Source organism: Aquarana catesbeiana, linkage group LG10 (genome assembly GCF_042186555.1).
Source record: "Aquarana catesbeiana isolate 2022-GZ linkage group LG10, ASM4218655v1, whole genome shotgun sequence".
Classification (NCBI taxonomy): domain Eukaryota; kingdom Metazoa; phylum Chordata; class Amphibia; order Anura; family Ranidae; genus Aquarana; species Aquarana catesbeiana.
The window spans coordinates 12,210,061-12,227,326 of record NC_133333.1 but is presented as its reverse complement, the minus strand read 5'-3'; the positions used below and the strand labels follow the sequence as shown (position 1 = coordinate 12,227,326).

Genomic DNA, 17,266 nt, shown 5'->3' with positions numbered 1-17,266 from the left:
AGCCTCACCAGCCCCAATCAAGTGCAGCCTCACCAGCGCCCATCAATGCAGCCTCACCAGTGCCCATAAATGCAGCCTCACCAGTGCCCATAAATGCAGCCTCACCAGCACCCATGAATGCAGCCTCACCAGTGCCTATCAATGCAGCCTCACCAGCGCTCATCAAATGCAGCCTCACCAGCGCTCATCAAATGCAGCCTCACCAGCGCTCATCAAATGCAGCCTCACCAGCATTCATCAAATGCAGCCTCACCAGCGCTCATCAAATGTAGCCTCACCAGCGCCCATCAAATGAAGCCTACCAGCGCCCATCAATGCAGCCTCTCAGCACCCATCAATGCAGCCTCACCAGCACCCATCAGATGAAGCCTACCAGTGCCCATCAATGCAGCCTCCCAGCGCCCATCAATGCATCCTCACCAGCGCTCATAAATGCAGCCTACCAGCACTCATCAAATGCAACCTCATCAGCGCTCATCAAATGCAGCCTCACCAGCGCTCATCAAATGTAGCCTCACCAGCGCCCATCAAATGCAGCCTACCAGCGCATAACAATGCAGCTTCTCAGCACCCATCAATGCAGCCTCACCAGCACTCATCAAATGTAGCCTCACCAGCGCCCATCAGATGCAGCCTACCAGCACCCATTAATGCAGCCTCCCAGCACCCATCAAATGCAGTCTCACCAGCGCCCATCAATGCAGCCTCACCAGCACCCATCAAATGCAGCCTCCCAGCGCCCATCAAATGCAGCCTCACCAGCGCCCATCAATGCAGCCTCACCAGCACCCATCAAATTCAGCCTCACCAGGGCCCATCAAAGGCAACCTCACCAGCGCCCATCAAATGCAGACTTACCAGCACCCATCAAATGCAGCCTCACCAGCGCCGATCAAATGCAGCCTCACCAGCACCCATCCATGCAGCCTCACCAGTGCCCATCAATGAATGTTTGCTTGCTTCCATTCATTCGGGAGTCGGGACACAGACACAGTCCTCCGCCGCTGACTCTATGTGAACGGAGCGGTGGCTGCCTGCTGATGCTGAGACTTAGTTGCTTGCTGCAGAGAGAAGAGAGCAGGAACACCAGTGGCCAGGCACTATGATTGGCCGGAGCCGCCATGGCATCTCTTCCGCGCATGCGTTCGGGAGCCGCCGGTCGCGGCACGGGCCCTGAAGAAACGGCACAAGCGGGCCGCTTCTTCAGTGCGCATGCGCCGATGACGTCGGCGGCAGCTTATATCGTAAATATCTCCTAAACGGTGCAGGTTTAGGAGATATTTACAGTACCCACAGGTAAGCCTTATTATAGCCTTACCTGTAGGTATGTGAAAACGAAAGTAAACTGCGCTTGTGTAAACGTATTAACTTGTGAGATACGATCACAAAAGTAATGAATGTATAGTAAAAGTGTTGTGCGCATAGCATGCCATTACACGGGTACAATCTTCCTCGGTCCAAAGACAAGGACGTTGGTTCAATCCAAATGTGATAACAGGAGATAAACCTTTTACCGGACCGGTTTCGTTACAATAGAACTTCTTCCAGGGGGACCTGTAGGTACAATTAAAGAGGAAGACTTTACTTCCTCTTTAACCACTTGTTGACCAGCCGCTGTCATTATACTGTGGCAGGTCGGCACGTTCCCGCAAACCGTTGTAGCTGTACGTCGGCCCTTTTCAGCTGGGATAGCAGGCGGGCGTGCACGAGCCCGCTGCACTGCGGGGGTTGCTGATGCGTGTGGCCGGCGGTCGCAATGACCACGCGTGATTGCGGGCACGAGAGCCAGAACAGGAACGTGTGTGTGTAAACACACAAATCCCCGTTCTGTGAGGAGAGGAGAGAGAGATTGTGAGTTCCTACTAGCTAGGAACAACGATGTGTCATCTCCTCTAGTCAGTCCCCTCCCCCTACAGTTAGAACACGCTGAGGGAACACAGTTAACCCCTTGATCACCCCGTAGTGTTAACCCCTTCCCTGCCAGTGACATTTACACAGTAATCAGTGCATTTTTATAGCACTGATCTCTGTATAATTATCAATCATCCCAAAAATGTGTCAAAAATGTCCGATCTGTCCACCATAATGTCGCAGTCACGATAAAAAATCGCTGATCGCCGTCATTACTAGTAAAAAAAAATTAAAAATAATAATAATGCCATAAATCTATCCTGTAGTTTGTAGACGCTATAACTTTTGTGCAAACCAATCAATATATACGCTTATTGCGATTTTTTTTTTTTTTTTTTTTTTTTACCAAAAATATGGAGACAAATACATATCGGCCTAAACTGAGGAAAAAAAATTGTTTTATATATTTTTGGGGGATATTTATTATAGCAAAAAGTAAAAAATAATGCGTTTTTTTTTTCAAAATTGTCTCTCTTTTTTTGTTTATAGCGCAAAAAATAAAAACCACAGAGGTGATCACATACCACCAAAAGAAAGCTCTGTGGGGAAAAAAAGGACGTCAATTTTGTTTGGGTGCAAAGTCGCACGACCGCGCAATTGTCAGGTAAAATGACGCGGTGCCGCATCGCAAAAAGTGCTCTGGTCAGAAAGGGGGGAAAATCTTCCGGGGCTGAAGCGGTTTAAAAAAAAAAATAAAAAAATTTTTTATTTTTTTTTTACCATTTTGGGCCAGTCTTCCTTTAGATAATAATAATAAAAAATAAATAAATAAATAAATAAATCAGGAGATATCCATTACCATTTACCACAAAATGAAAGCCCATCTGTCCTAAAAAAAAAAAAAAAACAAGATATAATCCACCTGGATGATATGTACGGTTTAACTAACACATGTCAAAGTTGCAAAAAATGTGCTTAGGCATTTAGATTTCTTTTACCTGCGAAGGGATTAAATGTATAAAAAATATAAAAATAAAAATAGAAATGAATGCCAGAAATGTGATGTACTACCCAATAGGATATATAAAATGTGGATGCAATTTAAGGTTTCTAAAAGTTGTCATATAATAAATACTAGAATAACTGTTGCAGATCAAGTAGTTGGCTAATGAAAATAAAATACAACAGTTCATACATTTCAAACAGTAAAGATAAAAAAACAATAAATAATCATAAAACAATAAATAATCATAAATACTAATATAAGGATCGTGTAGTTTAGCAGACTCAGATGATAGGGATCAATGTAATAACTCAACACTAGACGGGAAGAGAGGGAGATATTTAGACTTGGCTATTGTGACGTCATATTTCAATTTTAAATTCACGCATTCCCTTCTTCACTTCACACAAACTGAAAGAAAAGCTGGATCTCCAATTTCCGATTCTCCATAAAATAAAATTTTCCCTCCAGCATCAACTATTGAGAAGCGCTTTGTGTAAATAAGCCCCACTTATTCACACTTCAGGTGTAACTCCGATGTAGATGGGGGTATTGGCCCCTGTGAATATCTCAGAATTTATGCACCTGCTTTAACTTATTAGTTTTATAATCTTATCTTTTCAATGAATAATGGCCCCTAGCCTGTATCCCGGCCAGAAATCTGGACTGTTCCTGTGCCCGCCATTATCGTACCTGCAGTAGGTGGTCCAAAAAAAATCAGCTGGTTTGTGTATATAAGGAAGGCGTTGGACATGATCGATCCATTCTACAAGTCACTGATACAATGTTCAGGTTCGTGGTGCTCGCAATCTGCCTTGGCTACGGTAAGCTAAAGACTTGTCCTTGTGTTTTTGGGGGAACTCTTTTGTAAAATACTTCCCTACTAGTTGCCATTAAAATAAAACACATTTATGGCTGAATGCTAGGAAATAGGTTTAGCCAGGTAGAGCCTGCAAATTTTGGCTGTGGGATTACAAATTGGCTGGTCTTGCTGATGGGATTACCAATTGGCTAGTCTTGATGGTGGGATTACCAATTGGCTAAAAATCTTGATGGTGGGATTACCAATTGGCTAAAAATCTTGGGGGTGGGATTACCAATTAGCTAAATATTGGCGGTGGGATTACCAGTTGCTAAATCTTGGTGGTGGGATTACCAGTTGACTAAATCTTGGTGGTGGGATTACCAACTGGTTGAATATTGGCGGTGGGATTACCAGTTGCTAAATCTTGGAGGTGGGATTACCAATTGACTAAATCTTGGCAGTGGGATTACCAATTGGCTAAATCTTGGAGGTGGGATTACCAATTGGCTAAGTTTTGGCGGTGGGATTACCAATTGCCTAAATCTTGGTGGTGGGATTACCAATTGACTACGTTTTGGTGGTGGGATTACCAATTGCCTAAATCTTGGTGGTGGGATTACCAATTGGCTAAGTTTTGGCGGTGGGATTACCAACTGACTAAATCTTGATGGTGGGATCACCAATTGGCCAAGGTCAAGCCTTGGTGGTGGGATTACTAATTGGCTAAACCTTGGCAGTGGGATTACTTATTGGCTAAATCTTGGTGATGAGATCACCAATAAATGGGTCATCTTGAATCCGCTATTCTTTTATCTTTTGGTATGTTTAGGAGAATGAAATAAACAGCCTCCGCTCTGGTCATATTGTATCATTTTTAAATGTATGTGTAACCCCACTACCAGTTGCTAATCTGCTACAGACACTGATGACCTTCAAAAACAATCAATTATATGGTTTTTCATCACCTGCCACCACACTGGGCTTTGGTTAATAAAATAACGCAAAAGAGCCAAGATGTGTAATAATCCACAGCAGCCAGAATTGTGAGAAGTTTGGACACCGGTATGTACAATATACTAGAGTATTAAAGCAGAACTAAACTGTATCTGAGCTCCACAAACTGTAAATGCTATTTAATTTATTTTTAATATTCAATGCAAACTTATTTTGCTAAGAAATTACTTTAACCCCCCCCCCCTTACATTACAAATCCTGGAATCCATCTGCCTTAAGCTCAGGCAAGCAGGCGGGGGGGCGGGGGGGTGCATGGCTAAGAAAGCTTCTTCTTCCCTTCTTAAACCCAGTAAATTATAATATACTCTCCTATCTATTTACTAATGCTAGCAGTATGAGGATTAAAAATAGTTCATGTTGATTGAGAGAGTTTAGTTCTGCTTTAAGGTGCCAATAAATATCATAATCTGATCATTCAATATTAAATTTAGGAAGCAATCAAAAACTTGTAGAAATAGTTTTTAGTCATATTTTTCAGCTTGAACTGAAACAAATTGAATTTGACAACCTGGATTATATTTTGTTTCTCTTTGTAGCCTACAGCTGTGGCGTGCCAGCTGTACCACCCAGCGTTGCCAGGGTAGTTAATGGCGTAGATGTAAGACCACACAGTTGGCCATGGCAGGTATGCTCAATAAAGTACATTTCTTCAAGTTACAAAATCACTTTCATTCAAGTTCTGTCTTGAAATGTATCCTTCTTTAACTCTTTGCGGAACTCCTTTATGAATGGCTGTCAAAGGTAGGCAGTTGCACTACAGAGAAAAGGGGAGGAGATTGGACAATAACATTTTGCAGATGCTTATAAAGAGATAAATCGCATCAATTTTTGAATTAACTGAGAGAGACAGGGAGATGCATTTTACCTTAATTGGACAAATTGTTCTAGTAATTTAAATATTCACTTAAGACCAATAAACGCAGATCGCTGATTGGTCACTGCACTTTGAGTGTAAAGGTATGCCTACTCAAATGATAGTTAATTATGTGTGATCCCCTTAGATTACTGTGTGTGTACGCAAATATCAGATTGGAGAATAATTAATGGATAAATGATTGGACGTGTTTGAAAATTTTAGTTTGTTCATAGCCAGGTGAGAGCAATGTATGGAGATATATAAATGTAAAATACAGCGCTAGATACCATAAAAGGAAAAAAAAATAAAAATAAAAAGCAGCTGCCTAGAAATGTGAGATACACACAAATACAGATATAAAATTCAATAGAGTGTGTCCGTTCTGGACTTTATTCACATCACTATTATATATATATTCCTTTATTTTTTATTTTTCTTAGCGCTGCTCTATTGAATGTATGGAGATGTCTACCATCAACTGTACAGTAAAATGATGATGGAGGTTAGGAAATGATTGCAAGAGACTTAATATCATATTATTAATGTGTGTCATTGATGATAACAGCTAACTGCTCTCTAGTGTCTCAGCTTATGCTTTTAAAAAAAACAGGATCATAGAAGTTTGATCGGTGCAAATAATAAGCAGTTTTGTGTGTGTATACATTAAATCATTTGTTTTAAAATAATCCAATAGTATACCCAGGCACATCATGCAAGTTTGCCACTATGACCTTTGACTTTCTACTGTTCCCTGGATATCCTTTTAAGGGGCTGTAATGGGGTTAAAAGTCATCCCAAGGATTGCAAAAGCTTAATTCCTTATTGTTAATGTGTGCCACTAATGATAGCAGCAACTATCTGCTCTCATCTCTTAAATAGTGCTATGGATGTTTGATCAGTGCAAATAATAATCCGTTTCGGTTGACTGTGTATATGTTTTAAAGATTTTTACAATATATCTATAGTATAACCAGGCACATCAAGCAAGTTTGCCAATATGACCTTTGACTTTCTACTGTTCCCCCATGTACTTTAAAGGGCTGTAATTGGGTCAAAAGTCACCCAAAACCCCAAGAATTGCAGAAGCCTAATTCCCTATTGTTGACTTGTGTCACTGATGATAGCAACAACTATTTGCTCTCATCTGTTCAAAAACAGTGACATGGATGTTTGATCAGTGTGAATAATAATCAGTTTTGGCTGACTGTGTATGCCTTAAAGAATATTTACACTTTTAAAATATCTCTATAGTATAACCAGGCACATCAAGCAATATGACCTTTGACTTTCTACTGTCCCCCTGATGCCCCTTAAGGGGCTGTAATGGGGTCAACAGTCACCCCCAAGTTCCAATTTTCTCTTGCTGTGTCACAAAGCTGTCTGCAGACCACGTGCTCTCTGCATACACAGTTCTACCAAAGAAAGCATCTATGGCATTCTTTTAGATGCACATGCTCCACAGGCTAATTCACAATTTGCTTTCATGGATCAACACTGAAAGGGCCATGCTCTGGTTCAGCAAAAGCCATGAGATTCTGTAAAAATTAAAAACAGTTTAAGGGGTATTCACTGCTATGAAAAATAACATTTGCTCTCCTTTTGGGGAGCATTATTGACACACATTTCTAGAATCGCCTAAAAAAGTCCTGTTTAATATTCCACCAAAGTCACCTTTATATCAGTACCAGGATGACATGTAAGATGCTTCACAATAATAATGAATTCAATCTTCCTTCACTTCTTTAGATCTCCCTGCAGTACCTGGGATTCAGCGGAGCCTGGGGACACACTCATTCATTACAATGCAAAATTACATTTACCTTGAAGTCCCCTCTCTCCTTTTTGGAGAGCATCAATTACATTTCTAGAATCACCTGAAAGCCTCCTGTTTAATATGTCACTGAAGTCACCTTTGCATATCAGTACCAAGCTGACAGAGGATTTTGCACAATAATAATAAATTCAATCTTACTTGTCTCCTTTAGATCTCCCTTCAGTACCAGGGATCCAGCGGGAACTGGGGACACACCTGTGGTGGCACCTTGATCTCCGAAAACTGGGTCCTGACCGCCGCCCACTGCATCAGGTGACTTTCAGATGCTGAAATTAAAATATTATTCCCAAAAATTCTAGTGAATCTTGGTATTTGCAATATGGTATTTGCAATAAAAAAGAGGAATGTCCTAAAAGACAATTAACATAGAGCTGCTATGTAAGTTAAATTTGATGTTATAAAAATGCTTCTGCACGTCCTTGCGTCAATGGCAGTTTGGAGACATGTGCACTGGTTGGCTCGCTACTTTTGAAGAACAATGCATTCATTTTAACGGCATGTCATGGAATAAACAAAAATCCAGATGGTTGCACTTTGTTGTATCTTGTATAAAAAGCAACATGATACAGCAACCAAGCACTGTGGGGAACGAGAGAAAAAAATCAACGCGCTTCCCACTGCTCAAGCACTTTATCATCCACAGTTGTACATTATCCACACCTCAGCTAAGAAAACTGTGGACAAAGAATTATGTCAGCAAATAAAAGATTAAACATCAGGGAACATCCGATGTTTGCATGGCACTGGTGCAAAAATACTCATCCAATTTCACTTGTGTTTTTCCAGCTCCTCAAGGACATACAGGGTTTATCTGGGCAAACACAGCCTGCAGACGGCAGATGAAGAAGGTTCTGTTGCCATTTCCACTGAGAAGATCATTGTCCATGAAAAATGGAACTCTTTTCTCATCGTGTGAGTATGAAAAGACTTCGGAATACACAATCTGGGATGGGTTGTGTTTACGTATTTCTTCCCTGGTGTAAGTTAAGGCTAAATGTTAATGGTCCTGGTCTTCAGTCCCAGCTAGTCCTGTGGCCCTCAACACTAACTAGCCCTGTACTCTTAATACTAACCTTCCATTTAACCACAATACTAACCCTCCCCGCAACCCTAAAACTATCCCATCCTCATAATAGCGCTCAGATGAACCCTTTCTGTAACTATAGCCTAACCCTCCTTGTAACCATAAGGGCTGATGTAAGACTGGTGACTTTGCAGCTAGAGACAAATCACGCTGGAGAACCTTCCACTTACCCTTGATAATTGTTTTTTTGCTGGCCCACAAAGTCTGCAGAGTCTAGACTGCCACCATCAGGGCAGGGGGGGAGTGACATCTCAATAGCCCTCCTAGTGAGACCTATTCTATAGAGACTGGTTGGAAATTTCTTAGTGATCCGTTGTTGGAAAATTGTTACCTGCAACAGGTTTATCTGTGGGAGATGACCTTAACACTAATCTTCCCATTAACACTAACCCTCCCTGTAATCCTAACACTATTCCTCCCTGTAACCCCAACAATAACCCTCCTTGTAATCCTAACACTATTCCTCTCTGTAACCCCAACAGTAACCCTCCTTGTAATCCTAACACTATCCCTCTCTGTAACCCCAACAATAACCCTCCCTCTAATGCTAACACTATTCCTCCCTGTAACCCCAACAGTAACCCTCCTTGTAATCCTAACACTATTGCTTTCCTGTAACCCCAACAATAACCCTTCCTGTGATCCTAACACTATTCCTCTCTGTAACCCCAACAGTAACCCTCCTTGTAATCCTAACACTATCCCTCTCTGTAACCCCAACAATAACCCTCCCTCTAATGCTAACACTATTCCTCCCTGTAACCCCAACAATAACCCTCCTTGTAATCCTAACACTATTCCTCTCTGTAACCCCAACAATAACCCTCCTTGTAATCCTAACACTATTCCTCCCTGTAACCCCAACAATAACCCTCCTTGTAATCCTAACACTATTCCTCTCTGTAACCCCAACAATAACCCTCCCTCTAATCCTAACACTATTCCTCCCTGTAACCCCAACAATAACCCTCCTTGTAATCCTAACACTATTCCTCTCTGTAACCCCAACAATAACCCTCCCTGTAATCCTAACGCTATTGCTCCCTGTAATCCCAACAATAACCCTCCTTGTAAACCTAACACTTTTCCTCCCCGTAACCCTAACAATAACCCTCCCTGTAATCCTAACACTATTCCTGTCTGTAACCCCAACAGTAACCCTCCCTGTAATCCTAACACTATTCCTCCCTGTAACCCCAACAGTAACTCTCCCTGTAATCCTAACACTATTTCTCCCTGTAAGTCCAATACTAACTCTCCCTGTACCCCTAATACCAACCCCCCTCATAAATCTAACCCTAACCCTCCATGTAACCCTAACATAACTGTAATACTTGCGAGCCCTGTAACTTTCCTTGTAACCCTAACACTGAATCCTCTGTAACCCACACTAACCCTCCATGTAATGCCAATAAAACCCCACACTTTTACTGCCCCCTCAGCTGCTACCCTCCCCTTTTTACTGCAGAGGCAGCAGCAGGGGGTGTACACATGTGCTTTCGGTGGGCATAGCGCCCATTGAAGGCAAACCATTTCATTGAATGGGGCTGTTGCAATGTGGCTCACTAGTGATAGGGTCAGGGAGTTAAAGCAGATGGTGAGGAGGCAATAGCACTGCCAATGTGAATGAACCCCAACACTAATGCTTCCTGTAAGCCTAACACTAATTTCTTTCTGCAACCCTAACACTAACCCTCCCTATAGTACTCTCCCCTGGTGATTCCTGGTTTGCATGCTCAATTCTCCCAAGCTGGGTTCCTTCATTCTAAATATTAATGCAAAGCAAAATATCACTTGAGAAGACCTGCTGACTAATTACAGTAATTTCCAGTACTAAATGAATACACAGTGTCTGTCTGCTTTTATCAGGTCCAATTTACTGCTTTAAACCCACAATACCCATGTGACTGATGTATGTGTGTTCTTTCAGCAACGACATCGCTCTGATCAAGCTGTCCCAACCCGCACCAGTCAATGAGATCATCCAGCCCGCCTGCCTGCCCCCTACTGGCGCCCTCTTGGCCCATGATTCAAACAGCTTTGTAACTGGATGGGGTCGTCTGTACAGTAAGCAATGTCTTTACGATTAAATAAAAATTCAAATCTATAGTGATGGTTCTGATATTTAAAGTGAACCCGTCAGCCATTAAAAGCCCTTCCTAAGAAAAAGAAGCACAAAATGTCTGCGGCTAATTTTGTTCATGCATATCTATAGGCACAACTTACCTTTTAGTTTTGAATGTGGAAGAATCAGAACCTCTGTCTGGGTTTTGTTATTGCTGTGTCTCTGCTGGAGAGATTCACCTCCTCTGTATATCTTGGTATCTCTGGTACCGACAGTGATAGGAAATCCAACATTTTACAGCTATCACTGGAGCAGGAATTGAGGGGAAGTCTTCCAGTGACAGTTGTGTGAGAGAGGATTTCCCTTCACTTCGGAGAGAGTTCCTCTCACTTCCTGTTGTGGCTGCAGAACAGGAAATGAGGGTTAAGTCCCCCCAAATGAACAATGACAGCAAACAAAGCCTGACCCAGTTTCTAATCTTCCCTCTATTATAAACTAAAAAATGGTATAGCTTCATTACCTGTACAATCCTGTCTGTATGGTACTTTAAACTAACGGTTCAAATGGCCCACCCATAGCGTCAAACCAGTCCCTGTGCAGTGAGACCCACCCTTCCTTCCATCCATTTTATTTCTATTATTTTGTTTCTTATCTCCATTTCCTTTAAATGTTTTCCTTGCTTCCATTTAATTTCTATTCTTTCCATCCTTTTCCTTTCCTTTCCTTTCCTTTCCTTTCCTTTCCTTTTTCTTTCCTCTTTTCTTTCCTTCCATTTTGTTTCTGTTTGTTTCTTCCTTCCCTCCATGTTCTTTCTATTATTTCCTTTCTTTTCTTTCCTTTCCTCTACTTCCTTTCTATTTTTCCTTCTTTTCATCCATTTCCTTTCTCTCTTTTTTCCTTCCTTCCTTCTTTCCTTCCTATTCTTTCCTTTCCTTCACTTTTATCTCTATTATTTTCTTCTCTCTCTATTTCCTTTCCTTTTTTTCTTCTCTCCTTCAATTTTGTTTCTATTTTCTTCTTCCTTCCCTCCATGTTCCTTCTATTCTTTCCTTCTTTCCTTTCTCTCCATTTTATTTCTATCCTTTTCTTCTTTCCTTCTGTGTTCTTTCTATTATTTCCTTTTCTTTTCGTTCCTTTCCACCATTTCCTTTCTATTTTTCCTTCTTTTTCTCCATTTCTTTCACTCTTCCTTCCTTCCTTCCTTCCTTCCTTCCTTCCTTCCTTCCTTCCTTCCTTCCTTCCTTCCTTCCTTCCTTCCTTCCTTCCTATTTTTTCTTTCTTTCCTTTCCTTCCATTTTATTTCTATTCTTTTCTTTCTTCCCTCTATGTTGTTTCTATTATTTCCTTTCTATTATTTTACTTCCTTCATTTTTATTACTATTCTTTTCTTCTCTCTATTTCCTTTCCTTTTTTTCCTTAATTTCTTTGCTCCTTCAATTTTGTTTCTATTGTTTTCCTTTCTTTCTTTCTTTCTTTCTTTCTTTCTTTCTTTCTTTCTTTCTTTCTTTCTTTCTTTCTTTCTTTCTTTCTTTCTTTCTTTCTTTCCTTCCTTCCTTCCTTCCTTCCTTCCTTCCTTCCTTCCTTCCTTCCTTCCTTCCTTCCTTCCTTCCTTCCTTCCTTCCTTCCTTCCTTCCTTCCTTCCTTCCTTCCTTCCTTCCTTCCTTCCTTCCTTCTCCTTTATATTCTTTTCCTTCCTCCTTTCATCTCCTTTCTATTCTTCCCTTCCTTTCTTACATCTCCTTTCCCTCCTTTCCTTCCTTTCTTACATTTGCGTTCTCTTCTCTTCTTTCCATTTCCTTTCTATTCTGTCCTTCCTTCCATTTGCTTTTCTGTTTTTACTTCCTTCCTCCCTTCTTCCCTCCCTCCCCCTTTATGGTTTCAAACACTCCTTGAATTTGAATTTGGATGCAGTTAGGCTTTAAATATTACCTTCAATAGAGACGGCTTTGTCGGCCTTACACCCCGCCTATAGTCAGTAGCTCCACTTGAGGTTAGGTTGAATTTTGGTTGATCTTCCAGTTATCAGTAGCAGTCTCCCCCAGCTCTCGATGGTCAAATATCATTGTGTGCTTTGTTTTTCAGCTGGTGGACCCATCGCTGATAACCTTCAGCAAGCTCTCCTCCCAGTGGTGGATCATGCTACCTGCTCCAAGTCTGACTGGTGGGGCAGGCAGGTCAAGGACACCATGGTCTGCGCTGGCGGTGACGGCATTGTCTCTGCATGCAACGTAAGTCGCAGCCCTCCTTAGTGCTTAGTTCAATATAGGGGAAAGGGATACCACCACTTCAGGCCGGTCGGCAGAAACACAAACCTCTCCTCTGGAATCAGAGAGCCCCAGGTGCTGGCTAATGCGTATAGCAAATGAAGACGAACGGGAAATCTCTGGACAGCCGCACTCCGGAAAACAAATATTTTCTTTTATTGAAAAGTTGTGATCACACTGTACAAGCCACAGCAAAGCGATACAGACAAGAACTGACGCGTTTCACACTACGATGAGTGCTTACTCATAGCTTTATTATTGAACTAGTGCTTAGTTCAATATAGGTCACCAAATTAGAGAGTCATACTATTTCTGATAGGTTAGGGTGAGCCAATAGTGTGGCACCACATCCTACTGAATCATAGTAAATAGAAAATACTTAATAAAACTGACTTTTAAGGTGTCCAAGGATTACAGAGTAATAGTTAAAATGATATACAATTTAAGTGCAATAAAATTGTATATAGTTTTAACCATTAGTCCGTAATCTGTGGGCACCTTAAAAGTGCATTTTACTGAGTATTTACTTTTTTTTTTTGTAAAATTTGAGATTCAGGCAGATGAGTTGTTCACCCCTAAGTGGGGAGAAGCAGATTCAGCCTACTACGTTGGTCATGCGATTTCCATTGGAAGGGAGTTTCAGTCTGAAACTCTAAACTCTGTTCCTCTGTTCCAGCAGAGGTCACATGATCAACTGCCTAAGATTTATTGATTACATAAGCAGCACTGGTGCGAAACCAGAGCAGCATTTTCTACCGCAAAAACACTATTTAGCCCTTCTTTCATTTTTTTAAATAATTTAGATGTCTTTATGGATCCAACATGTACACTTGTTACTTTTAAATCCCTGTATCTAATGATTGCATTGCACCCTGCAGGGTGATTCCGGTGGTCCCCTGAACGTTCAGGCCGGCGACGGATCCTGGGAAGTGCACGGCATTGTCAGCTTCGGCTCCGGCCTCAGCTGCAACTACGAGAAGAAGCCAACCGTCTTCACCAGAGTCTCCGCCTACATTGACTGGCTCAATGATGTAAGCCCGACTGACAGCAGTCAGCTCAAATGATTGCCTACCTGTGCTGATGCTGCTTGCATAACGAAAAAAAAAGAGAGAAAGGATGTATTAAGAACTGCAAAGCTGCATTAATTTGTGTCTTTTATATCTGCTCAGAGTAAAACTTAAAATATACATATAAAGTATATTTAAACAGGGCTTTTTTTTCGGGTGAACTTGGTGGAACTTAGTTCCACCACCTCTGGCTCAGACCATTTGGTGCCTGCTCACCACAATCACTTGTAAACACAGAAGTCCGGTTTCTGTGTTTACAAGTGACAGCTCTGCACTCTGTGTGTAACCCACCTGAACTCTGCACTCTGTATATAATACAATCCTGGTATTTAATGTCCCTGTAGGACCCTCCTACTGTTCATGAAATTTGACTGACCACACCCACTATTTGATGTGATTTGAAGGGTGTGTGTGGGTGGAGGGGTTTTGGGGGGTCGTGGTTGAGTTCCAGCACCTATTGTTTGAGAAAAAAGCCCTGTATTTAAATAATACAATAAGGTCTTGTTCTCTAAAAAGAGGGCATGCACACAAATCTATAACAGTGCAGTGAGAAGGAAGCCATGTTTCTCCATTTCGGTTAGATGTTTAGAGAAACATAAACGTTGCTAAGTTGTAAAGGTTACAAAAGAACATCCTCAGCATTTCTTAAAGAGGTTCTTCAAATACTGTAGCTGCTGACTTTCAATAAAAGGACACTTACCTCTTCAGGGATCCAGCGATGTCCTCAACTGGGCCGGTTCTTCGCTGGTCTTCGGTTCCTCAGCACTATAATACTAACTGTGGGATAAAAGGACACTTACCTGTCCAGGGATCCAGTGCTGTCCTCTCCCGGGCTGGTTCTTTGCTGGGCATTGGTTCCTCAGCACCATAATACTAACTGTAGGATAAAAGGACACTTACCTGTCCAGGGATCCAGTGCTGTCCTCACCCGGGCTGGTTCTTTGCTGGGCATTGGTTCCTCAGCACCATAATACTAACTGTAGGATAAAAGGACACTTGCCTGTCCAGGGATCCAGTGCTGTCCTCACCCGGGCTGGTTCTTTGCTGGGCATTGGTTCCTCAGCACCATAATACTAACTGTAGGATAAAAGGACACTTGCCTGTCCAGGGATCCAGTGCTTTCCTCACCCGGGCCGGTTCTTCGTTGGTCTTTGGTGACAGCACCATAATACTAACTGTGGGATAAAAAGACACTTACCTGTCCAGGGATCCAGTGCTGTCCTCACCCTGGCCAGTTCTTTGCCAGTCTTTGGTTTCCCAGCACCACCATACTAACTGTGAGAGGCCGGCCGTGACCATTTGCAGCTTCACAGCCGGCTCCCTGCTGCACATGAGCAAGCCGCGCTGCGTCTTGTAAATGGTCCTGCAGCCGTCTGTGAACTGTGCGTGCAAAATCACATACCTGTCGCCCCATAGTACATGTACATGGGGAGGTCGGCAAGAGGTTAATACAAGGAAAGAGGAAGGAGCATTTGAATAGATGAAGAACATTGGATTACATATGTCATATAGGGTGTAATATAATATGTTTCTGATATACATTCCCTTTTCTTGCAGAAAATGGCCAACAACTAAAAGACTTCTCCCATGGTGGGACCGCAGCATTCTCCATCAGCCATTTTATTATCTATTCTAGATGAGTCTTAGAATTTATGAATTAATAAAGATGAATGCGCAAACAGATCTGCCTTGTCTCTGAATCATTTTGTCGGTTGATGTTGCTTCTTTTGGTTCGGTTGTGTTGCAGGCTTAGTTCAGACAGCCTTGTCCTGTAAAGGAGCAGCCAATCCCATCTCATTTCGCCGGGTTCAGATTATAGATCATTTATGATTGGCTGCTGGGGTTACTGGTACGTCACGCTGCACATGCGCACTGGCACGCCCGCTGGTACACGCAACGGCCCGGGTTATCGTGCTCATTATGACCAATCATGGCGATCACATGATTACAATGTAAGCAAAACTATCCGGATTGGCTGCCATTCATAACAGCTTGCTTGCTGTTGTGGTGCTGCGATTGGCCCACAGCTATCACATGGTACCTGGCACCCTGTACCATGTGATTAGCTGTAGCCAATCACAACGTCACAATAGTAAGCAAGCTGTTATGAACGGCTTCCATTCATGACAGTTAAAACGAATGCTTATAACAGTGATCATCACTGTTATAAGCAATAATAGTGTAAAAAAAATCCCCGAGTAGTACAGTATCACTATGGCGAGATTGACCTATTCTGATAACAGTATGTTAAAAAAAATATATATATACTTTTTTTTTTAAATGTTTAAAAATTTAATACAATTTTTTTATAAAAAACTTTTTAATACTGTCACCAGTCAGTATCCCTGATCACTGCCACACCAGTCATATGATGATGCTGTTTTGCACTGGTGACATATAAATATTTTTATTTAATTTCTTAATTTTCCAAAAAATTGAGACAATTTATAAAAAACTCACTATGCCTCTTACTAAATACCTTGGACTGTCTACTTTCCAAATAGGGGTAATTTAGGGGGAAAAACTCACCATGCCTCTTACTAAATACCTTGGACTGTCTACTTTCCAAAAAGGGGTCATTTGGGAGGGCATTTGTTCTGTCCTGACATTTTCGGGCCTCAAGAAATTAGATAGTCCATCAGCACATCAGGATTGATCAATTTTCAGATATATATCCCAGTAGAGTTTGTGGACGCTATAACTTTCCTACAGACTAAATAAAAAACACTGATTTGGGTTATTTTCACCAAAGAAATTGGTCTAAATTTATTAAAGAAAGATTATTTGTTTGCAGAATTTTAGAACAGAAACAAGAAAAACAAGGGTTTCAATTTAAAACTTTTCTGAATTTTTTAATTTATATACTAAAAAATAAAAAACCCAGTGATGATTAAATACCACCAAAAGAAAGCTCTAAATGTGTGAAGAAAATTATATAAATTTATTTTGGGTACACGAAGGGGGGGGGAACCTTCCGGAGGTTGGGTGGTTAAAATAACTACAGTGCCATCATCCATCTACATAAGAAGAAGGGGTAATGTAAATTCAACAGTATGTTTTAAGTATCACTTTAATACAGCGAGCAACAACCAACTAGTCCTTTTATGGTGGGAACTGATTTATGTGGGTTGTGTAAGGGATAGACCACTGTCAGTCTTCCTCTGCTGTATCCAAATTGGGGAGATTTCCCTTCACTTCCTTCCTCAGTGAAAACCATGGTGAATACATACATAAAGATGATCATTGTAAGCACCCCTGTCAATGATATAAAACCAAACACAAGGGGGCGCCTCCATCTAGGTGTAGAAATTTATTAAAAAGAATAAAAGACAATAAAAATGCACTCACTAATTAATAGTGGCTCAAGAATTGTCATTAACCCATATAGACCTCCATAAGATCACAGTGAGGCTCCAGAGCAGC

At 41.4% G+C, this 17,266-nt stretch overlaps 1 protein-coding gene across 1 annotated transcript; it reads left to right on the top strand.

The window, feature by feature from the left end:
- Nucleotides 1-5,094: 5,094 nt before the first annotated feature.
- Nucleotides 5,095-15,524, top strand: LOC141111480 (chymotrypsin-C-like; the record flags this gene model as incomplete). The annotated part of the gene is made up of 7 exons (XM_073603772.1): nt 5,095-5,298; nt 7,515-7,615; nt 8,150-8,275; nt 10,378-10,514; nt 12,595-12,740; nt 13,655-13,807; nt 15,401-15,524. Coding segments are annotated over 7 exons (885 nt in total), but the record flags the coding sequence as incomplete, so codon positions are not given.
- Nucleotides 15,525-17,266: the final 1,742 nt, after the last annotated feature.